At 37.7% G+C, this 24,298-nt stretch overlaps 1 protein-coding gene across 4 annotated transcripts; it reads left to right on the forward strand.

The window, feature by feature from the left end:
- Positions 1 to 506: 506 nt before the first annotated feature.
- Positions 507 to 24,298, forward strand: rbm6 (RNA binding motif protein 6). Of its 4 annotated transcripts, none has more exons than XM_087257808.1 (23): positions 507 to 1,007; positions 1,184 to 1,287; positions 4,608 to 6,165; positions 6,491 to 6,580; positions 6,694 to 6,763; positions 7,840 to 7,913; positions 11,650 to 11,721; positions 11,826 to 12,117; positions 12,201 to 12,358; positions 12,437 to 12,537; positions 13,138 to 13,201; positions 13,469 to 13,544; positions 13,630 to 13,694; positions 13,798 to 13,921; positions 14,498 to 14,595; positions 14,719 to 15,015; positions 15,116 to 15,259; positions 17,900 to 17,968; positions 18,164 to 18,400; positions 23,224 to 23,298; positions 23,455 to 23,531; positions 23,618 to 23,669; positions 23,756 to 24,298. In XM_087257808.1, exons 2-23 carry the CDS (start codon positions 1,241 to 1,243, stop codon positions 23,846 to 23,848), a joined length of 3,933 nt encoding a protein of 1,310 aa, XP_087113934.1. In that variant the 5' UTR covers positions 507 to 1,007; positions 1,184 to 1,240; the 3' UTR covers positions 23,849 to 24,298. The 4 variants fall into 4 exon arrangements, with proteins under 4 accessions (XP_087113934.1, XP_087113933.1, XP_087113936.1 ...); XM_087257807.1 differs by having other exon boundaries at positions 507 to 541; XM_087257810.1 differs by lacking the exon at positions 7,840 to 7,913.

Below are 24,298 nucleotides of genomic sequence, written 5' to 3' on the forward strand. Positions count from 1 at the left end.
TACGCAGTGAATGTAAGCCTGCTAACTGTGTGTGGTTCAAATGATAGAATATGTAAACTTAGTTAATATATAATTAAATAATAATAATTAAAAGCCTGCGTGTAAGGCTTTTATTTTGAGGGTGACGTCACGAGCGCAGATTTGGTTGACCAATTAGAGGAAAGTGGGCGTTTCAGGACCGCCTACATGTGTAAAATGAATTTTAAAGTCGTTTATCCGTTTTCCTACCCTAAACCAAAAAACGAAAATCCAGCCAAAATCTCGTTTTTTCGTTTTCTCGTGAGCAAAAGGAAAAACGGAAAACGGCCGTTTTCTCCATTTCCTTTATTCAGTTTGAAAATGGAAAGCAAATGAACAAAACGTACACGGACCAAAATAGTACAAATGAGCTCTTAGTTGAACAAAATTCTGGACTTCGTTTTACCCCATTCTTAAACGTCAACTCCCAAAAGCCCTCATTCGCCGGAAACGGGGATGTATCTTCCGCCTCTTTTTGTCGGAAACTCAGAAACAATCCTGCGGAAAGACCACTACAAGCTAGGTGAGAATGATTTTTTTTACATCAATGAAAGAGAAAAATGTTAGTTTTAGCTTTTGTTAAAATGAGGACGGATGAAAACGCTGTAACGTTATATTCCCTAAATAAATCTCTTGATAGAAAGCTAATGTTAGCACGTTAGCCTTCTTTATGATGGGTTTGTAAGATGAATAAAACAATAGCCTTCTTGTGTTAATAAACATTTGAGTCGTCAAATTTGCTGTTTGACCTGGGTGTCAGTCAAACACAAATATATATTCGTCATCTGGTTTGACTTTATCCCCTTTAGTCAGAAATCTACGTTAGTCGGACGTATAGCGTTAGCATGAGGCTTTGAAGACGTACTTGATTTTTGATGTGAAGTTATTAAACCCAGTCTTATAGCATGAAGGAAACGATATTTTAAAACCTTCATTGTTTTGTTACGCAGATATAACCGTTATATTTGATTGAATTGGCCTTCTAGAGCGTAAGTATGTCATGTCGTCATTTCCCTCCCCCAGTGAAATATGTGTTCAAATGAGATCGTAAAGCTAGTTGTATTTTACCAATAATTTTCAAATAATCGGTGTTTGTTATTGTGTCATTAATATGATTTCTAATATAAGTTTGGACTTTTTTTTTTTTTAATTTCTGAAATGATAGGACTTTCGGCTCTCGAAACTCGTGCAAAGGGAGAGTTTCAAGGAGAGGAAGAGCACGATGTGGAACGGCTCAAGACCCGGCCCACGAGGAGGAATGCCCTTTCGGTAAGATAATATATTATGTACACTTATACAACATTAACTGCATCCGAAATGTACTACTATATAACCAGGTAAAGCAGTATATAAAAGAAATCTGTCTTAATGTAGTTCATTCATTTTCCTTTGGCTTAGTCCCTGATTTTATCAGGGGTGGCCACAGCAGAATGAACCATTAATTTATCCAGCATATGTTTTATGCAGCGGATGCCCTTCCAGCCACGACCACTCTTGCATTCACACACACACACATACACTACGGCTAATTTAGCTTATTCAATTCATCTATACCACATGTCTTTGGACTGTGGGGGAAACCCGGAGCGCCCAGAGTAAACCCACGCGAACACTGGGAGAACATGCAAACTCCAAACAGAAATGCTGAGGCTTGAACCAGCAACCTTCTTGATCTGAGGCGATTGTGCTACCCACTGAGCCACTATGGCGCCTTGAACTCAGTTGTCATTATGAATACATGTACTTCTCGGTGGTGATTGGTTTAATACCTATAAGGCTGTGCTGAATTTAACCCTAATTTCAGCAAAATTTCCAGTAAAATTTAATTTTATCCATGAAAGTAAAGTTATAAGAAAAAATGTAAAACATTCTCCAAAGACAGCATGACCCCAAAACGTTGTCAAGTCATTCCATGTAACTTTTGTTTTTCAGCTGTAATTTTATACTGTTTAGTTTTATTCCATACAATTACTGATGACATTTTTTTCCAAATTTCAAATAAAAGTGTCTGCATAGTCTGCAATTGACCCTTTCCCAACCCCAACCCCTACTACTTTTTCTCATACGAAAGTATTTCGTATCAGCTGTGGTGCTCCCTTATTAATTTCTGCACTACCCAGTGAAAAAGTAAATAATTTCTATAAGAATGACATATCGATATCAGTCCAAATTAGACAAAGTCTGCAATACAAATACGAGTAACTCAAAGTAAAACAAAGAAAAGATTAGTTTATCAGTCTCGTCTTTGATTTCTAGCCGCTTGTTCAGCACTAGTGACAGCACCATTGATTAGCAGTTGGTGAGATTACCACACAAACATATTTTATTTGCTATTCTAGGTTTCGGGAAAGGATGAAACTGTTTATTGCCCAGCCAATTTGAGTACCTGCTGTGCTGTCTGTGTTGCAAGTCTAAAGGCTGATTTATGCTTCTGCGTCAAATGCCATCTGATGCACACTTCTGAAAAATGTAATTACATGTAACAACAACGCATAGCGCAAGCTCTGTGATTGTTTGGCTTGTTGGTGGTGATGAGCGTGGGCGGTGCTGATAGCAGCAAGCCCAATGGAGTGATTTGGTGCGTTCGACTTCATGCAGCGCTGCGCAGATCGATCAAAATCTGTCTTAAAGTGGTGCATGCTGGTTAGAAATCTTGTCCGGATTGATGCTGCGCCGACGCCACGTGACTGTCACATGTGGCATCAAAGTACTGCGTCAGCGCTCCGAGATCAGACGGCAAACTCAGACAGTGCAGCTTCTGAAGAGAGACTGCAGGAGCTTTGATGATGACACTGATATTACACGATTGGCCGAGTTCCCCACATGACAACCAACACGTGTATTTCGGGTTTATAATTGGACAAATTCCGATTCAAAAGTTTCAAAACAAACAATTCACTTTTCACACCCTCTCTATCCTGTACACATCTTGCTTATTAAAAGACTACAAATATTTTACTGCAGTAATCATCTTTTGTTAAATAATCTGGTTATAAAGGTTAGCTTGTTTGCACAGGTTTATTTTTAACTTTTTTATACAGACTATTTACTGCATTCATCTCCATAAACGATTTAAATGATATATTTTAGTGAATAACCTAAATATGAACTCAAATAGGTCTTACAGACTTGAAATAAAATAATCATCATCATTGATCCTGCCACCCTAAAGCTCTCTTAACAAATTAAGTTAAAGAACTATATTATTAAATAATTATAAAATGGTTATATTATTATAATATAAACATATATTTTATTTCCTGTCTAGCAGTTTAAAGGCTACCTGCTCTTTCTGGGAAACTTCTACATAGCTCACTTATTTTACCTTTTGTTCTTTTCAACACAATCTTTTTGGATTAAAATGCTTTTTTGAAAATTCATTCATTATCCAAAATAATCTCATTTATTAAGACCTAATCAAAACACCTTGTTTTGCTTTTTATATTGGAAATTTTTATATCTATAAATGTACATATGTAAACCCTTTTTTTAGCATATTCAAACGAAGTATTAGCCTAAAGATTGATGTTTAACTCCTAGAATTTATGCTTATTGCTTTGTATTTAATAGACCTGTTCGTTTTTATGTTCATATTAACCTCTCATTTCCTCTTATTTCTCTCATGCATTTGTTATATATTTTATTCATAATTCTCCTTTATTGTTTAAAAAGGAACTACAGTTTGTAGAGACTGTATTCATTTTTATTTGTAAATGTTTTGTTGTAATAGATAAAAATAACAAAAAAAAAATATGATGACGCCATGTGATCGGTCATCATGACTGCAGCAACTTTGAGTCCCGAAGTGTCCAGCTGTCCATCTTGACGGCTCTGTTTTCAACTCCGCCCCCGCCTGCGCTCGGCTAATCTCGTTGATCACCGGCTGCAGCTGAGGTTCATGTCGAACGCACCTATTGTTTATAAGAGTTGAATCGCGTGAAGGAGCTACAGGTGGAGACTTTTGTTTTGTTTACTTTATGATTAAGGTTGTTTTAACATCCACTAGGGTTGTCATGATACTGGAATTCGATACCAGTTGGTACTAACATTTTAAAAACGCCCATTTTCTGTAAACATTTAAGCACTGTGGAGCACGTTCTTAAACAGCTGTTTTGCCATTGTGTTCATGCTCAACAGAAATGACTGTGATTGACAGTGAAGGTCATCAGTTCACTGAACTCACTGCTGTTTACTGGGTGTAACCACAGATACAGGGACACTGGAGAATTTCAAAGTCACGTCAATCAGCTGGTTTGTCTATAAGCTGACACACGAGCGATCCGCTGCTGAATCGCGGCTTTAAAGCACTCCAGTGTCCCTGTATCTGTGGTTACACGTGATGAATTCGGTGAACCGATGACCTTCAAGGCCAATCACAGTCTACAATGACGTCTGTAGAATTACATGGTGGAATGTGATGAGGTATGGCATATTGGGCTATGTGTGGCTTATCAATCAAACTGCCGGCAAAGGGTCAAATGCATGTAAAATTGTACAACATAAAAGCTTGAATGTGTGCTTGACCCACTAGAACTAACTTGCAATAAAAAAAGGAATTGATTTGCACTAATGCATTTCATTTTTTGCAGTGGGGAACCTCTTGGTGGTATGTTTGAAGGCAGAGATGGTCCAAGGCCCGACTTCAGAGGTCGAGATGGCATGAATATGGACAGACCACCTATGGACATGAGGCGGTTCGACTGCCCACCTGATATGAGAGGACGAGACATGGGACTCTATGATAGAGGTAGAGAGCCTTCTCGAGAATTTTACAGGCCTGGCGATGAAATGGACATGCATTTTCGAAGGCGCTTTGAAATGGATCAGAGAAGCAACCTTCAGAATCCCCCAGGTTTCTTAGGTTCATCAAGGCTACCAATGGATTTGGACGGCCGAGACATGCAAAGTGGTAATTTGAGGGGTCCAGAAGATGGATTTATTAATATGAGGGAGAGGGAGAGATATCAAATGGATATGCCTGGCCTCCCCCCTGTAGACATCAGGAGGAGACTTGCCATCGTGGCTATGGGTGGAAATGAAGATTTTGGTGATATGAGAGACAGGGAAAGGTCACGCATGGGTGACATTGATGGATATAGTATGGACTTGCCTCCCAGAGACAGACCAATGATGGATTTTAACAGGCGAGGCGTCACCCCTCCACTCAATCCAAGAGATATGTTTGAGTCTGATATGGATATGAGAAACCGTATGGGTTCCTCCTCTAATTTTAGGGATCAGCCTCCTATGTTTCATGACAATGATGGCCTTCCCATGGATATAAGAGGAAGATCTGATATTCCAGTGGGTCTTGGCAGCCCAGATCCCATGATCAGAGCTGACGAATTGACCCTCAGGGACAGAGAATTTCCAGAGCCAATGGACAGTCCAGTGACCTTCCGGGGGAGAGAAAGTGATTCTCTTTCAGATGAATGGCGTAAGCATGGTGTTAGAGACCGAGACTCTGTTCCACCAATGATGGGCAGAACGCCACAAAGAGACACTTATCAAAGAGACATGCAAGAGAAGTTCTTCCCTAACCACGGAAAAGATGTAGATCTTGGAGAACGGTCTCAGTTTAAGGAGAGAGACCGAGAGAGGCCTTCTGCTTATCTGGGGAAAGAGAGCACAGGCTTCAATCGATCAGAAAGAGAGCCCAAACACCAACACTGGGAGAAAAATACTCCTAGTGATTTCCCAAGTCGGGAACTGGGTACTCAGAAACCCCCTCCTATTCAAATGGATCCCACCCTAAATGTTCAAGGTAGAGAAGGTGAAAAGTCCTGGCCAGTTGACCGAGAAGAAAAGCCTGAGCGAACTGCACCAGCAGGAGGTAGACCTCCATATTTCCAAGACAAGAACTCGCCAAATCAAGAGCATCACTTCAAAAGCAATCGAGTGCCCTTTAAGGGATCTGGTGATAGGGCTTCAGATCAGGAACCACAGAGAGAAAGCTTAATGTCTGGGCCAAAGGAAATGCAGAGTAACAGAGGTGAGCAACTTGATCAAGATTATAGGGACATCGATTACCGCACAGGCTCTGGACGCAAATATGACTACAGTCTTGGGGATCTTCATGGACTTGAAAAAGATGTGAAGGAATCTAAACTAGTTCCAGTTGAAAGAGTGGATGACTCTGGTTCTCAGGTTGGATTTTGACTTTTATTTTAGAAAAACTTTTCTGTGACGTATTCTTCTATTCTAGCTAATAAATTCTGACTTGCATTTATAAAATAGTATATAATAATACATTTTGTAAATAGATTTTTTTTGTTTATTGCCTGTTAATCTTCAGACAATGTTTTTGGTTAGGTTTTTTTCAGATGAGATTTACATTTATATTGGTTCATAGAATATGTATTTATTTTCAGAGTTTACATGTTAATTGACTTGTGCATTCAAACATGCTAATGTTACAGATTGTCTTGTGAATTATCTTGATATTTAAACTATTATAAATTTTAAAACAAAGGACCAGGATTACAGGAGTGCAGGTGTCCAGGATAAAATCACAAACACTATTGCCATCTCTGGAATTCCTAAAAATGCCACAATGCAGCAGGTGAGTGAGATTTCATTAGGTTTTTATTGCCTTTAGAAAAATGAGACTTTAAAAACAACACTTTGTAAAAGTCAAGGGTTTTTGACAATTTCCTTATTTGATTTTTTTCATAGATTCTGGGAGCTTTTGCAGTTCGTGATGGTGTTCCAATGCAGGGCATGAAAATCAAAGATGTGGTGCCAGGTGAGATTTTGTTTGTCGTAAACATCTATTGACCAATTCGCAACAACATTTCGCAACTCGCTCTCCGAATCTTCCGCTCACTATCTCTTTTTACATCGATTGTACTTTCTGCATCTGAGATGCTTTTGCTTTCTAAAGAAAATGCTCATCAGTATTCCCAACATGCTACAGGATCTCTTGTTGTTCTTTTTTCCCATATTCTTGTGTGGGAGATTGAATTTTCTTAAAGCAGCTTCCATCTTTAAGATGGTTCGCGCTTAGTTGGGAGTTTGGAATTTCTAAACGTTGTTCTCTGTATGAACATGCATTTATCAACCAGCACTACTTTGTGACGATGTGAAGTTGCTGCTAAATACTCCTCTCTGGATTCATCAAAGGTTTCAGTGGTTCTAAATAGCACAAAAGACTATCACACAAAGCAATTTGAAACTTGGGAAACTTACAAGGAGTTTAAAAGTTTACATTTTTATAAAATGTCTTGATTTCCACTTTTCTTCAGCTAGAAATGACCATTTCTGTTCCATCCCAAAAAAAGTCATGGTGATTTTGATGATTTTATGATGAATTTCAAAGGATTTTTTTACTAATAAATTTTTACAGAATCTTTACTAACACTTGCAGTGATATTAACATGTTTAGACATGACATCCTTATTGTTAATGATTTTTTAAACTTCGTTTTTAAAATACTTTTTCAGATTGTCCATATACTTATTCCTCTTTGAAATGATGCCAGTTTTATGTAAAAATGGGCCATCTTTTCTGTTTTTGCTATATATTGCTATATATAGGATTAGACTTAAAAATTTCTAGCAAATCAGTTTTCATTTTGGGTCTGTATTACACTCAGTATTACATTCATGTATTTATTTGGCCTTATAAATGTATATCTTGGTGAGGCTACTCTGATTCTTTGAGTAACCAATAAAGTAAATTCATAATGAAAAAGAAAGCAGCGTTAACATCCTGTTTGAATTTCGCTGTTTCGTGAAACAACTGCCTTTTTACTCTTGAAATACTTTTATTTACCTGCATTAACTAACGCAAATCCATCTGTATTTCAAATGCTGTTCCCAGGTTACAGCTTCGATACGGCCTATGTGGAGTTTTTAAACCTCGAGGATGCTGTCCACTTCATGGAGTCCAACCAGGTGGCCCATCCTCGCCCTTCTACAACGACTGCTAACAAGAAGGAGGCTTGGGCTGGGGAGGGGGAGGTGGCTGGGTTCAGGGTGGGAATGGGGTAGATGGTACATGAGACTTTCAAGAAAGTCGTTATTAAACATGACCAGTGAAAACACGCCACTTAGTTTGCAACAGCAACTTTCAGATGTAACGAGTGAGCATAGTGTTAAAGAGTTTTTATTGATGTCTGCCGTAGGCATATAAGCTGAATGATCGTTCACTACCTTTTAATGTGTAGTTTTTTGAATAATTACTTGGCATGCTAAGTTTGGAATTGCATTTGCATTTTTGCAACATTTTCTTCAACTTCACACCATTGTTGTTTCAGTCTACTGTTTACAACAGTATAATACTTCATTTTCATCATATGGCCTTCTTGATTCCATGGTCTTCCAAACACTTTCTGCTTGCTTCCTCTGGTACATTCATCAATGGTACTGAAGCAATACTGACCATTCTTCTTTGGCCTCCTTTTTCATTGGATTTTCAAGATTTCTGTCTCATCTTCGTAGCTTTTAGTAGATTTTCTTGTTTTGTTGACTGAAAAGGGTTGCCGTTTTCCCCTTTATATATTTCTGAAGAACAAGTTGCTCTGTGGTTGTATGTAAAGATGATGTTGTGCATCAATATTGCATTTGTGCTGTGGTAGCCCATCTATCATTCTTTATTCTTATGCCATTACGGATTTCTTGGCCTATTCGTCTTTGGTTTTTCTTTTAGCCCAAAGTTTTTTAATCGTCTTGTCCGTTTTAACTGGATTGTGATTTCATCATCTTAACTTTGGGTGTCTTATCTCTTACATCAAAACAAACCAATTTTTCCATTCCTGCTTACTCTTATATCTGGATGTAAAGAGAGATCAAAAACGAGGGTTGTTTGGAAACTCTAGACTATTTGCACTTGTGCATTTCTAATGAAACAGACTGTAATTGTAAGGAAAGAACAACTGGAGTTTTGCTTTGGTTTGGATTGTGCTATTGGCAGTTGTGCTGAAACCTGATTGCCCTGTTGGTTGTTTCAGTGTTTTTTTCACCTGGTTTTGTGCAATCTGCCAAAGTTTCTTGCTCAGGGTTGTTGTTTCACTTGAAGCTACTTGAAAAAACTAAATAGTAAACAAACATTTTTGTAATGGCCTGTTTCCACTGAGTGGTACGGTTTGGTTTGGTATGCTTTTATGGCCTTTTCCACAGTCAAAAGGCGTACAGAAGCGAACCGTACCGTATCACTTTTTCAGCACCCTTTAGAAAGGATGCCAAACACGAGAAAGGGTACCATAAGGCAGAGCTAGACGCGCAGCTGAATGCTATAGGTTTACAGATTGCGTCATTCGTTTACGCAACAAGCCAGAATGAAAATAAAGGTACCACCAGGTTTAAAATGCAGCGCCGATAGATTACAGCGAAATTATATATACATATAATAACAAGCCATGGTCTACCCGGGCTCAAACAATCTTTGTTGCCAAAAAGAAGAACAGATTTACCCTGTGCTCCTTAGTTTTTTACGAGTCTGAATTGTGAGCGGTTTCACTTTCTTGCTTGCGCTCGCTGTGCGTCTATATCTGAAATAACAAACTTCTTGTGCTGATGATAATAACGTGCGCTTGATTATCGACATGCTTTTAAAACCCGATCCTGTCATAAACTGACACATGCGAAAGTGAAGCGTGAAAAAACAAAGGAGAAGCCGGGAAAAAAGGAGCAAATAATTTTTTTAGCAAACGTGAACAAACTCCCATGTTTAACTATTATCACATTTTGGACTATTATGAACTCAGAATAATGGATTTACTCTAACAGAGGCTAAATATGCTGCTGAAGATTAAAGACAGATGAAAGGTCTGCTCTGACTGTGAGCTATACGTTGTGTGTTGTTTTTGAACCTAAATAAGGACCAAATGTATGCTGTGTGTACTTCTGTAATTGGTAACATCGGAGACTGTAAGGGGCTGTATGTGTTTATATGTTGCATTTATTTATTTATTTAATATAATTACAGACGTTACAGTAGGCTATTTCGCACTGTCATTGATCTGCAGTTATAATCAAGTTATGTTCATAGAAAAGATAGTAATAAACATATATACAGAAGTATGTGTATAAAGCATCTGTTGTGTGAGAAGTGTTTCTCATATGATGTGTAAGCGACCCGTACAGCTTTACTGTAGACATTTTCTCGAGTGAAAATGATGTCGACTGAAACTTTTATACACCACACCCAACAAAAGGGTACCCTTGGTAGTGGAATCGCAAGCCTGATAAAGGTGACCCGTACCAACCCGAACCATACCTTACTTTACCAGTCAGTGGAAACAAGCCATAAGTGGTGCATTTAAAATTGCATTTTTACAATGAATATCTGAGACTGTATCCTAGCACAATGGTGGGTAAGATCTCATAAAACACTGATTACGTCACACTGTTAGGTTAATTTACATTCACCTAAAAGCTGAAGGATTTTTACCTTAATTATTTATAAACAGTAATTTTCTTTGATCAAGCGATGGTACTCTTCTTTGTTGGTCAGTCACCCCATTTGTGAACACAAAATAATTGCTTGTGATTGGAAAGGAGAAAATGGTGACATCCTAGTCTAGAAAGGATTGCTGTTTTGTACAGTTTTCACCCTTTCATAACACTTTTGTTGAAAGCGAATTTTGTCTTCATGGTTCAGCTTTGCCAAGCTGCTCCCCAGCTATATGCACAATTTATTCACCTGCAAGAAGCCAGAATTTCTTTATTCATCCTATTGAGAAAGATGAATGTGCAGTTATTTGTGCAATGGATCTGCTTCTAGTTGGGATTTTCACGCTGCTTTACTCTGGGTTATCACAGTTTGAAACCCCCGAATCTATTCTGGGTAAAGGTACCCTACTCTAGTGCAAGGGTATCACTGCCTTCGGCTGTCAGCTTTGTCTTCTGGTGATAAACATACAGTGTGAAACTATGCAGTGTTACGTGGTTGCATTTAGATGTTTAGCAGCACTGTTTTGGAAAGTTATGGATCATGAAAACAGCGTGTCGTGTAAACAAAAGATTACAGTGCTTGCGAGTGGATGCATGTCAAAGGGTGACAGAAAAGGTGTGAATCAGATTCTTTTTTTAATATTTTTTTAAATATAGTTTTTATAGTTTGTAAACCTGATAGCACAGACATAAATATATAAGAGGGGGATACTAACTCGAGCTGTTAAACGTTGTCAAATAAACAAGATAGAATGTTAATCAGAGGTCTAGGTTTATAATGGTCCAAAACCTCAGTGTATGAATATCCAGATTTAATTGTTAATCCTAGGTTAAGTATCAGCTCTGTGTAACAGAAAACAAGATTACCCAGGATTTAATTTACCTGATAATTAGAACAACCCAGGGTTACCTTTCCTAAGTGTGAAAAGTCCTAGTCTGTGTTTGACATTAATACCTTTCACTTATATTTTCAGATTAGCATTGAAATTCAGATAACTACAAATGTAATCATCAGTATTGACTACGCTTTTCAGATTGGTCAGACTGTCTCCACTATAAAGGCAAATTGAAAAATACAAACTAATAAAGCAAACTAGTCCAAAGTGCATAAGTACAGCCCAGATCAGACCTCTTTATGTTTACGGCCTGAGATGAGCAAATAGGTTATTGTAAGTAGATTGTATGTGTAAAACGACAGTGAGTTGACATTTAAAAAAACATTCTTTTTATTTTCTAGGGATCTGTTAAGGTTGGTGACAAGACTGCTCTGCTTAAATATGTCCAATCTGACAAAAATGGGAAAGAGCAGGTGAGTTTCCTTGTTTGATAGAGCTTGATTACTTACCTTTACTATGATTTGATTATTGTTTGAAATTCTTTCATGTAATAACTGCATTGTAATTTGAATTGCAGCTCCATGAACCACCCACTAAGGCTACACCAGCTAGTGATGATGGTTTGTTACCAAATCCAGTCCCTCCACCAAACAAACAGGAGGAAACCGCTGTCAAGCCTCTACTGGATGCTGCTTCTCAAGGTGTGTGGCAGAGAAGCTCAAACTTGACTCCTGAAGCATGGCAACAGCAAGTGGACCAACAGCAACAACAGCAGGAACTGGAGCAACAACCCACAGAAGAATGGACCAATCAGAGAGCATCACGCCAAAACTTACAGTACTCTGATCCAGTTTTTAAAGAAAGCAAAAGTAAGTCATGTCAGCTGCGACTGAGATTTTTCAATTAAGGAAAATGGTAGAGGATTATACTTAAATTTCATGTCTTGTTTTAGCAATGATCATTAAGAACATTCTCCCTACCACCACCGTGGAGACCATTCTGAAAGCACTTGATCCATTTGCTTACCTGGATGAGCGCAATGTACGTTTGGTCAAAGGGAAATCACCTGGATCCAAATGCTTCTGCTTTGTTGATATGGATTCACATGAGGTGAGATGTACAGAATTATGATTATAACAAAGACAATATGATGTCTCAAAGTCCCGATAACACTATTTTTGTGTGCAGCATGTGACACGGTTGGTGGAGCTGCTCACAAAGCCTCGGCCAATCATGATTGATGGGGTCAGAGTTTATGCTGAGGTTGCAAAGCCTTTGAAAAATCAAAAGTAAGAAATTACGTTTTTTTTTATTGGTTTCCTCTTAACATAGCATATAGTACCATACAAAATGCACATAAATTCTTGACAGTTAAAGAAAATAAAAAATAAAAAAAAATAGAAAAACTGTATCAAATGCATAAAGTTAATACTACAGAGCACAACAGGTAAGATGCATCTATAGTTTAAGTGAAGAAATTAAATTTTCCCTCATATCAGCTTTCATATGATTACTAGACACGTTCTCCGGGGTTTCCGCAAGGTCTTAAAAAGTCTTAATTGTGATTTCTCTCAGATCGCATCTTTGATAGTTCACACTGTGTGATTGTTACTCACGTGAATGAGAACAGATTTGCCTGTGATTTCAGGCATCTATCGGCGATTTCTCAACCTGTCGTCGAGTCAAAATCAGGGTTAAAAATCATGCTGTCTGAACTTGCCATAAAAGACACATCTTGGGAGTCTCATATTTTCTGAGATGCATGCCAATTCTTAGAGGAACTGTTTTATACATCATAAAAAAAGAAAAAAAGAAATCTGTATGTGAATTGTGATTTGTTATTTGAGCTTTGAAGTTTTTTTTTAAGGAGACGTTTCTTTTCTCTGCAGTTATAGGAGGGACAATGAGAAGGCAAACACTTCTCTTCTGGGTCTGCCTCCAGATGTGATAAAGGTAGGCCATTTTAATGAATATCATGATTTGTTAACAAAAGTTTGATACAGGAATCTTGATTGTAGCATTTTAAAAGTACAGAACCCATTAAATGAGACACAAATGATTCCCAAAACGCATCTGTTGGAATTCTTTTTCATCTAGTGTATGTTTACACAAAACAGTGTTTAAAAATATTAAGTGTATAAATATTTTGTTGTTAATGTTCCTTTTCCTAATAAAATCTTGTATGAATTTTTCATTTACATTAATAAAATTCTTCTCTAGCAACAACCGTACCAGCAGCCGCAGCAGTTTTATCCCCAGCCTGTTCTTACAGCTGTGGGTGCTGCATCTATTCAAGGTAAATATTCTTAAGATTGAGATGGTATAGAAATCAATTGTAGAATAAAGATATTCAGGTCTGTGTTCTGTGGGATTTCCTATAGGTGACCTAATAGGGGCAGATGCAACCTTGTCATCAGTAGCAGTGCCAAGTTCAAGCCTAACACAGGTAATTTTTTTATGTTAGCGTTTTGGAGATGGGGTTTCCAATTTATGTCAGGGGAGAAATAGTTGACTTATTTGAGGGTAACTGAGACTCTGGCTGTTCACAGGGTGTGATGTATTCAAATAAATCTGCCATTGCACAAACAGTCCAGACTGCTGAGCAACAGGCTCCAGCTTTATCTGACGCTGCTGTATCTGGAGCTGCAGACTCCATTGACGGATATAACTACGGTAAGCCACTGTTCTGTTTAAGCATTAACAACATTTGTTGATAGTTTATAAAGATTTTCTGTTCATTAGTTTGAACAAGTACTGGTATTTTTTTTTTTTTTTGGTTTATCGTTGTTTATCTGTATCTTTTGTGTAACAATAAACTGATACTTGGTAATACATAATACTATTTTTAGTAATGCATCTTATTGTAATGTGATTTATATTGTATTATGACCCAACACATATGGCTGGGTGGTGATCTTTTTTTTTTTATATAAATTTAGCCATACAGGCTGTTTATCAGCTTAGACAAACAGGGCTGTCAGATCCAGTGAGTTGTGCTTGATTAAACTGATATTTGCAACAATACACAAAGAAAACAGGAGAAACGCTGGGCTACATGTTTGTCCTAATTTTTATAATAACAAGTGCTTTTAAAATCTCTTGACACTGTAACATGTGCAAGGCTGATTTTTAAATTGAATTCAGTCCATCATAGACACTGGTATCAGTAATAGCAGTTAAGACAGTGTTTCGTAGTATGTATGAATGAATGATAGACAACTGGTCTAATAATAATACTTATAACTGTAGGATCTGAAGCTCCAGATTTGTCAGCCTTCCTTTACGATGCTACATCTGGCTTTTACTATGACCCTCAGACTACGCTTTACTATGATCCCAACTCAAGGGTAAGTTTATATATTCCCTTTTGAATAAAAGCATCTGTTAAATGTAAATATAAATAGCTCTTTAATTCTCAATTAAATGAAATGCTATATGAAATGGTTTAATGTATATGTTTGCTTGTGCAGTATTTCTACGATGCTCAAAATCAGCAGTACCTGTATTGGGATAGTTCTTTAAAGACCTACATCCCAGTCCAGAGCTCTTCCACTGATGGTCAGAATGTTCCTGAAGTTCCGGCCCCTGAAGTTCCTGCTCCTGTGACTCCTGTTGCTGAGGTTATAGCTGTACCCATTAAAGAAGAGGAAGCCAAGGCGGTTTCAGAGGCTTTGCCAGAGGTGCGGGTGGAAGAGGAGCCTGGGCAACGTGGAGAAAAGAGAGAGAAGGAAAAAGAGGAAAAGCCCAGGAGTTTAGCAGCTTTTAAGGTCTTAACAGTACTTTATTGCACCACATGTTCAGTGATTAATTCAAAATTATGAGAGTAATATATTAGATCTGTGTAGTAATTTTGGATGTGGTCATCAGATAATGAAAGACATGGAGAGATGGGCGAAAATCCAGAACAGTAAGAAAGAAAGTGTCCGAGCTCCTTCCCCTGTCCTCAAGTCTGGAGATGACCACAGACCTTCAAAGGCAGCTGATGCAGCCTTCGCCATCTTTGAAAGGAAGGTCAGATCACCTTTTACGCTTTGTTTTTGTTCAACCCTCTCACCTGATCATTAAACTTGTGGTTGGCATACTATGCTTTTTTTTTAGGGAAATTGAAAAATAAACCTAAAGTACTCGAGTACCAGACCAATTTGGAGGCACAAAATGTTAGAAGTGAATTTACTTAATTTTTTTGCAAAATTATATACTAATGTGATTTCTATAAGATTTGAACAGATGACATGTGTCTATTGATATATTCTATATGGGGCGTCTGCAGACTTGGATCCAGGCAGTTTTACGACCAAGGCAGTTTTACGCCTCACAGCCTTACGCCCCTGTTGTTCCTAATGCATTCAGTAGGGGGGGATGAAAGATACATGACCACATAATACATTTGAAGTCAACGCTCTCAGATTATTAAATGTCCTGTTAATAAGTATATATAATTTTAATTAGATTACGCTAAATATGAACGCTAGATTAATGTATCATAAAGTGAGTTATAAACTCACTATAAAATATGCAGAATTGATACACTCGCTAAATAATTCCAGATTTGCAAAAGCTCTATTGCAAATTAATTTAGATTCATTTAATAACAAAAATTTAAAAACACAAGTTGTTGGATAGTGTAATGGTTAATTGTAGCCTAGCTATACGTTTTCATATAGAGATATGCATCTGTTGTATTGTTTATAGATAAATTTGCATTTTGAAAATACCAAAATGATAACCAAAAAATACAGTGTAATATGGAGTAATGATGTGCTTTGATAAGAATGCAGAGGTATTGTTACAATAAATATGATGAAAAAAATAAGGGATAAACAATATGATTGCATGTGCAATGCAAACTTCATTAGTAATATATAAAATGTACTGTATAGCTAGGCTATATGAACAAAAATGAGTAGACCATTTATAATTGTGAGTTTCTATATGCATTTATGGATATATCATAGTTTAATTGTTTAAACTAGAACAGGATTGTATTATATTGATTGTAATTGAAAGCAATGCAATTTTAAAATTTAAAATAAAATCAATTAAATTTTCAGATCTGTTTAGATTTATTTCAACATTTAAGAAAGTCAAATTTGGAGGAATAATGTAGTGTAGTTGAAGTGTAGATTTGGCTGACAACCCAGACCATGCAAGTGTATTGTCTAATCTATAAGAAAATATATATCTTTAAATAATTATTAAATATATAATAATTACTCCCTTGCTGAGATAAAAAAGGTAAAAGAAAATTAGCCTACATAACACACTTTTTTATGTAGGTTAATGTTATTTTACTCTTTTGTTGATGTAGAACATGTAGCTGGCCTGCACATAGTTAGCTAAAATTGAGTCAAACTAACACATGCTGTTATACTACACCAATTTGTTTGTGTTGACATATACTCATATCGACCTTAATCTAATTAAAAAAAAGGTTTAAGTTTCATGTTTGCTAATGTTTTAAACACGTATTTAACATAGATACCTCTTCATGGTGTCGCGTTTGGTTGGTTGTGATAAAGTTCTGGAGGCTTAAAATAATACTGTACTGCCTCCTTCTACTGGACACAACAGGAACAACAGGGGCGTAAAACTGCCTGGGCCGTAAAACTGCTTGGGCCGTAGATCTGTCTGGATCCAAGTCTGCAGCCTCCCCCTACTCGATATATTGTAGAAAAGATCCTCACATATTAATACAGGCTATATTGATCCAGTTATAGATTTTCAGTTATGATTGTTTGTGTCGCATGTAATCAAAATGCTGTAACAATTGCAGGGTGTCCGCTGGGTCTTGATGTATTAAATTTTCAAAAACTAGATTTTAGGCCTTAAAGTCAAAATTCACTGCAGTACTGCATTGTAGTTCTTAAATCATTTTAAATCTTAAATTTGCTTTGTCCAAGTAAGTCTACTCAGTTGGGCTGACAACCATCCAATCACCAAAAATCCAACTCCACAAAACCTTATATTTTTATATTTAAGTTTCTTATTGCATAGATGCAATTCAGTTGTAAAAACAAGTCATTTTAACAGCAAAATCTCCTAATTAAATTCCCTAATCAGGGAAAAAACAAAAATGACACAATTCCTCATGATAATCCTGGAAAAAAATGTTAACCCTGCCAAAGTCTAAAATTTAATTCTTTATGGTCTTAACAGAATCTTAAAAGGGCTTAAATTTGACTTGATGAAACCTGCAGAAACCCTAAATTGGTATTTTTATTAGTGTTAAGGGTTGACATGGCCTATAATTTATTCAGCTGGGCTGCATTTGAACTCTGTCCAATGCCCTTGTAGCATCCTTGACTAAAGTTGTTTGTAAAATAGGACCAGACAAAATACACCACTCATTAAAATTCACCAAACGATGGAAAATTTACAGCTAACTAAGAGTATGATTGTATGACAACAACTGTGTTGTCAACTTTGTAAAGTTCTATTTCAAACCGACTAAACTGATAAAACTGCTTTATTATGTATTTACATGATGCAGTTGTCATGTTTCTGAATAACCAAAAGGCATAATGTTTTTGGTTAGTTGAAAATAGTGTTTTGCAAGGCTAACAGCCATTGGCCAATAACAGCCTTCTGGACTTTAGCTTCAGTCTTTCTTCTAAACATGATTATTCCTCACCATTTCCCTCGTTCATATAGACTGGTGCAGATGAACTATTCAAGAAGCCTCTTGCTCCTCCAAAACAAAAAGATGAAAAATCATCAAAGGTGAGAGTCTACAGTCATACTATGAACAACACATTAACATCACATCAGTCTCAGTTTTCCCTAAGCTAAAAGGGCACACACATCACCTTGACCCTGATTTATGCATGTTATTTGATAACCCACACTACAGCAGATTTACAGTGTGTGTCAGTGTAGATCAAAGCTGAACTCCCTCTCTGCACTGTGTGTTGGCAGCGGCCCATGGGTTCTCTGGGAATGTTGGCGGCCGATTATGGTGCAGGCAGTGACGAAGAGGAAGAAGAGAAACACGATAAGCAGGAAGCTTCACGGCCTGCGAAGAGCCAGCCGCAGGCGGACGAGAAGGAGGACAGGTTGACAGACTGGAAGAAGATGGCCTGTCTTCTGTGCAGAAGGCAATTCCCTAATAAAGACGCTCTAATTCGCCACCAGCAGCTCTCTGACCTCCATAAGGTAGCAAATCTACAGTTATGTCCCTAGTGACACACTATGCACTATCATACTATGCACTTTAACACAACAATGTAGTGTTTGAATTTAATGTCGTCCCAAACTAGTATTGGAAATTCACAATTTTTCCAACAGGACATTTAGCAGTTGCTATATTACTGATGCCTTGTTTCCACTGAGTGGTACAGTTTGATACGGGTCACCTCTTATCAGGCTTGTGTCTTCACTGCCAAAGGGCATCAATGGTACCCTTTTGGTAGGCGTGGTGTACGACAAAATTGCAGTCGATTTCATTGTCACTCCAAGAATATGTCTACAGTAAAGCTATATGGGTCGTTCACATATCATATGAGAAGCACTTCTCACAAAACAGATGCTTTATACATTAATACTTGTGTATAAATGTTCATTATTAACCTTTCTATGAACATGATTTGATTATAACTACAGATCAATAATGAAATTAGCCAAATAGCCTACTGTGATGTCTGCAATTGTATAAAATAAATAAATAAATGCAACATATATCAACACATCCAGACCATTAGTCTCCGATATGTTACCAATTACAGAAAAACTTCACACAACATGTATCTAGTCCTTATTTGGGTTCAAAAACAACACAAAGCATACAGTCAGTGCAAACCTCTCATTTGTATCTTTATTCTTCACCAGCACATGTAATGTTAACATCTTGTTTGAAAGTATTTCCATCATTCCGAGTTCATAATAGTCCAAAAGAAGTTAATAGTTTAACATGGCAGTTTGTTCATGTTTTAGTTTGCTGAAACAGTCATTTGTTCTTTTCTGTTGTCGGGCTTCTTCTTTGTTTTTCCGTGCTTCACTCTCATGTTTGTCCGTTTCTGAAAGGATCGGATGTCAGAAGCACTTCAATAATCACGCACACGTTATTATCATCAGCTCAAGTTCGTTGTTTCAAATATAGACTTTTGAAGAGCAACCACAGCTCTCTAGAGAAAGTAAAACTGATCACGCTTTAGACGGCCTTGTAAACAACAACAGTACACAGATTAGATTCTGCTCTTCTTTTTGGTTTTGTGGCTGTTCATCAAGATAACAAGGTTTGAGTTCAGGTCGACCATGGCCTATTACAGGGGTCGGCAACCCAAAATGTTGAAAGAGCCATATTGGACCAAAAAAAAACGAAAACAAATATGTCTGGAGCCGCAAAAAATTCAAAGCCTTATATAAGCCTTATAATGATGGCAACACATGCTGTATGTATTTATATTAGCTATATTAGCCTACTATAAAAATGACTTTGTTAGCTACAAATACATACTGAGCCTTCATGATTAAATGTTAATTTCCCTGCAGTGCATCCTGTAGAGAATGACGCGCCACGTGACTACTCTGTTGTACGATGCCGTCTCAAGTTTAACTTAATTACAGTATATTAATGAATTATGTTTAACGTTCAAGTTTAACTTCATTACAATACTAATGAATTATGTTTAATGTTCAAGTTTAACTTCATTACAATATTATTGCATTATGTTTTGCTTTGATGAAATTAAAGAAATGCAATAAAGAAATCAGATTTTTTTAATGTTTTTTTTATTTATTTTGAGGATTCAAAAAAACAACATCAAAATGAACGTGCACAACGTGCCCCTTATCTGGGCAACAAACAGTGCAATAAAACGCAGCCTGCCATTTCCATTTCAAGATCAGCTCGAGTCATTCCTGGGAATGTGCTCAACAAGGAAGGGTCAATCTCCAGGGGTGTGTGTCAAGGAAAGACAGTCTCGTTTTTTTCCTTTCGCAATTCGCAAAATCTGCTCCCGAATGCAGTTTGCAAATCAACGATCGCACCTTGTAAATAATCACCGTTGAGTGAGTGATCGGAATGGGCTTCTTTGAATTCTCTCAGAGAGGGAAAATGAGAAAGCGTGCCCCGCTGTACATCTTTGGCAAAGACAGCTTGCGCTCCATGGCGCATCACACAGCCGCCGGTTTGTTTACAACAGCTACCTGCCTGGCATCCCGCCCTGCTGATAGAAACGTGTGTCGCAGGCTATGACGCAAATCTTCGTTGACAGAAATGTTGAAATTAAATATTCTACACACTTTTACAGCATTGGAAAACGTTAAGATTGTTTGTCCTCCTATAGAAACCATATTAAAACAAAATATATATTTACCTCCCCCATCGTTTTCCATTTTCAAACATTTTTTGAAAAAGTTCCAGGGAGCCACTAGGGCAGCGCTAAAGAGCCGCATGCGGCTCTAGAGCCGCGGGTTGCCGACCCCTGGCCTATTATTATATGTCTATATTATTACATTGTAACATCTCGGCTGTATATTTAAAAGTATCGCTTCCTGTGTTTTCATTCTTCTGGCTTGTGTACAAGCTAGTGACGCAACTCTGTAAACCAATATTGCTAAGCTGCATGTCTGGCTGCTGCTTTTGTTACTATTTTGTTATGCTAGGTACCCTTTGGAAAGGCTACCCAAAAAGTGATGTGGTACAGTTCGCTTTTTGGTTTCTTTTGACAGTGGAAATGTCTATAAAAGAGTATTGAACCATTCTCGTACTGTACCTCTCAGTGGAAACGGACCATAAAATAAAGGACCAAAATATCAGATACCCGTTCTGAATGCAACAGCTTTCAACATCAAAAAGCAGTGAAATCATCTCCATTGGTGAATTTTGTTTGCATAATGCAAAATAATCCTATCCTACCTTTCATAGGTCTTATAGATCCTTATTATGTGAGCAAAGCTGCAACTGTTGAGTGCTTGAAGGGTTCAAGATTCCACATTTCTTTTATTGGTTGGATAAGTGCATAATCATCAATGAGGCTATTTAAAGTGTGCTTATCTGTGGTGTGAATGCACTACACATGCACTGTGCGGTGTTTTTTTTTTGAAGACTAGCAATAATCTGAGGTCTCCCAAATCAGTGTAAATTCATATTTCACATGTATATAAGGGAAAGATGAAATATGTCAATTTAAATTAAGTGGTTATACTTTTCACTAGGTTTTACCCATGTGTCAGCATTTATTTAAAATAAAATAAATAAAATGTTGTATATTGTATTAACATATATATATTTCAAAAAGGAATACAGTATTGTATTCTACTACATTTACAGCATTTACAGCATCTACTACATTTACAGCATTTACAGCACTACATTTAAGCAGGCTAGGGTAACCCCACTGCTAAAGAAACCCAACCTGGACCATACGCTACTTGAAAACTACAGACCAGTATCCCTGCTTCCATTCATGGCCAAGATTCTGGAGAAAGTAGTGTTCAATCAAGTCCTGGACTTTCTTACTCAAAACAATCTCATGGACAACAAGCAATCCGGCTTTAAGAAAGGCCACTCAACTGAGACTGCCCTGCTCTCGGTCGTGGAGGATCTCAGACTGGCTAAAGCAGACTCTAAATCATCAGTCCTCATTTTGCTGGACTTGTCAGCTGCTTTTGACACTGTCAACCACCAGATCCTGCTATCTACGCTTGAGTCACTGGGCGTTGCGGGCACTGTTATACAATGGTTTAGATCTTACCTCTCTGACAGGTCATTCAGGGTGTCTTGGAGGGGAGAGGTGTCCAACCTACAGCATCTAAACACTGGGGTACCTCAAGGCTCTGTTCTTGGGCCACTTCTCTTCTCCATCTACACATCATCTCTAGGACCAGTCATCCAGAGACATGGATTCTCCTACCACTGCTATGCTGATGACACCCAGCTATACCTCTCTTTTCATCCTGATGATCCCTCGGTTCCAGCTCGTATCTCAGCCTGCCTGTTGGATATTTCACACTGGATGAAAGATCATCATCTTCAGCTGAACCTCGCAAAAACGGAAATGCTTGTAGTTTCTGCCAACCCGACTCTACACCATAACTTTTCAATCCAGATGGATGGGGCAACCATTACTGCATCCAAAATGGTGAAAAGCCTTGGAGTAACGATTGATGACCAACTAAACTTCTCTGACCACATTTCTAGAACTGCTCGATCGTGCAGATTTGCACTCTATAACATCAGAAAGATCCGACCCTTCTTATCTGAACATGCAGCTCAACTCCTTGTTCAAGCTCTTGTTCTCTCCAAACTGGATTACTGCAACTCTCTACTAGCTGGGCTTCCAGCTAACTCTATCAAGCCTCTTCAACTGCTCCAGAATGCAGCAGCACGAGTTGTCTTCAATGAACCTAAACGAGCACATGTCACTCCACTGCTAGTCCGTTTGCACTGGCTGCCAGTTGCTGCTCGCATCAAATTCAAAACTCTGATGTTTGCCTACAAAGTGACTTCTGGCCTAGCACCTTCTTATCTGCACTCACTTCTGCAGATCTATGTGCCCTCCAGAAACTTGCGTTCTGTGAATGAACGTCGCCTCGTGGTTCCATCCCAAAGAGGGAAAAAATCACTTTCGCGAACGCTCACGCTCAATCTGCCCAGTTGGTGGAATGAACTCCCTAACTGCATCAGAACAGCAGAGTCACTCGCTATTTTCAAGAAACGACTAAAAACTCAACTATTTAGTCTCCACTTCACTTCCTAAGCTGCAATTGCCTCTTTGAATATCACACTAATTGTACAAAAAAAAAAAAAAAAAAAAAAAAAAAAAAAACTACTAACACTTCCCTTCTTAGACTTTACAGACCTGAAACTTGCCTTTAGTACTTATTCATTGTTGCTCTTGGTTGTGTAAATTGCTTCCTTGTCCTCATTTGTAAGTCGCTTTGGATAAAAGCGTCTGCTAAATGACTAAATGTAAATGTAAATGTATTGTCAGTAATGGCATATTTAATCATTTTGTGTCTTTTGTTTTGTTTAGCAAAATATGGAGATTCACCTGAAAATCAAACGTTCTAAGAGAGAACTTGAGGCTCTAGAAAACCAGGAAAAAGAGGTATCTTTCATTATTTTATGCTTATCTAAATCCTTAGCTTTTCTTTTCTTTTTATAGAATATTAAACCAATCATTGCTTGAGTTCAATATTTGTCTTGATTACATGACAATACCCATGATAAAATGATTCGCACTCATTTTGAACTCTGTTTTTAGATGAAAACTAAAGCGCCAGGCAGCTCGCCTGAAGCAAAAAGAAGAAAGCCACAAAATACTTGGGCCGGCAGCTCAAGGTTTTTGATTTTCTGAACTTTAATACTTTCAATTCCAATTTCCATTAATATGCAAATCCTCAGATCTAAATTATGACATCTTGCAGGGACAGTTTTAAAGGCAGCGAGAGACCAGGTTTGGGTTTAGAGACTACAGAGGTGAGTGTCTGTTCAGCTACTGAATGTTTTGAGCTACAGCCTTTAATGGTCAGTTTCACATTTTCTACTTTTTTCCCTTACAAAAGCGGAAGAAAAAAGAACCTGTCGTCTGGAATCATGCCACATATAAGCAGGCAGTTCGGAAGGCCATGTTTGCAAGATTCAATGAGTTGGACTGAGTGACAAGAATGAAGAAAAAGAGAATTTGTGTATAAATATATATACACACACACACACATATACACACACAGCACAACAGTGTGGTGTGGTCTGTTGGCAGCTCATTCCAGGTTTTACTCTGAACTGATATAAAATTCCTGGAGAAGCTTATTGTGACTAACCGCGCATTCATGGATATGGTGAAGTGTGCCTGTATAAAGGAATTTATTCTTTCCTAGCAGCCAAACATTACTTTCGTGTTTAATCATCCTTTGTAGCTCTATTCTTCAGGGCTTTTTAAATATTTTCTCATTTGATAACGTCGTATCATGTCCCCCCTCCCCCCCCCCAAACTTTTTTATTTAGTAAATGTATGTAAAGTTCATTTGTAAATTGAAATGTTTTGGGTTCAGCGGGTTGAATATTACTGTAGTGAGTCAATAAATTGTCTCAACATGACTGTAACCACA

The sequence above is a fragment of the Danio rerio genome, chromosome 6, assembly GCF_052040795.2.
Source record: "Danio rerio strain M-AB ecotype USA chromosome 6, GRCz13ab, whole genome shotgun sequence".
NCBI classification, from domain to species: domain Eukaryota; kingdom Metazoa; phylum Chordata; class Actinopteri; order Cypriniformes; family Danionidae; genus Danio; species Danio rerio.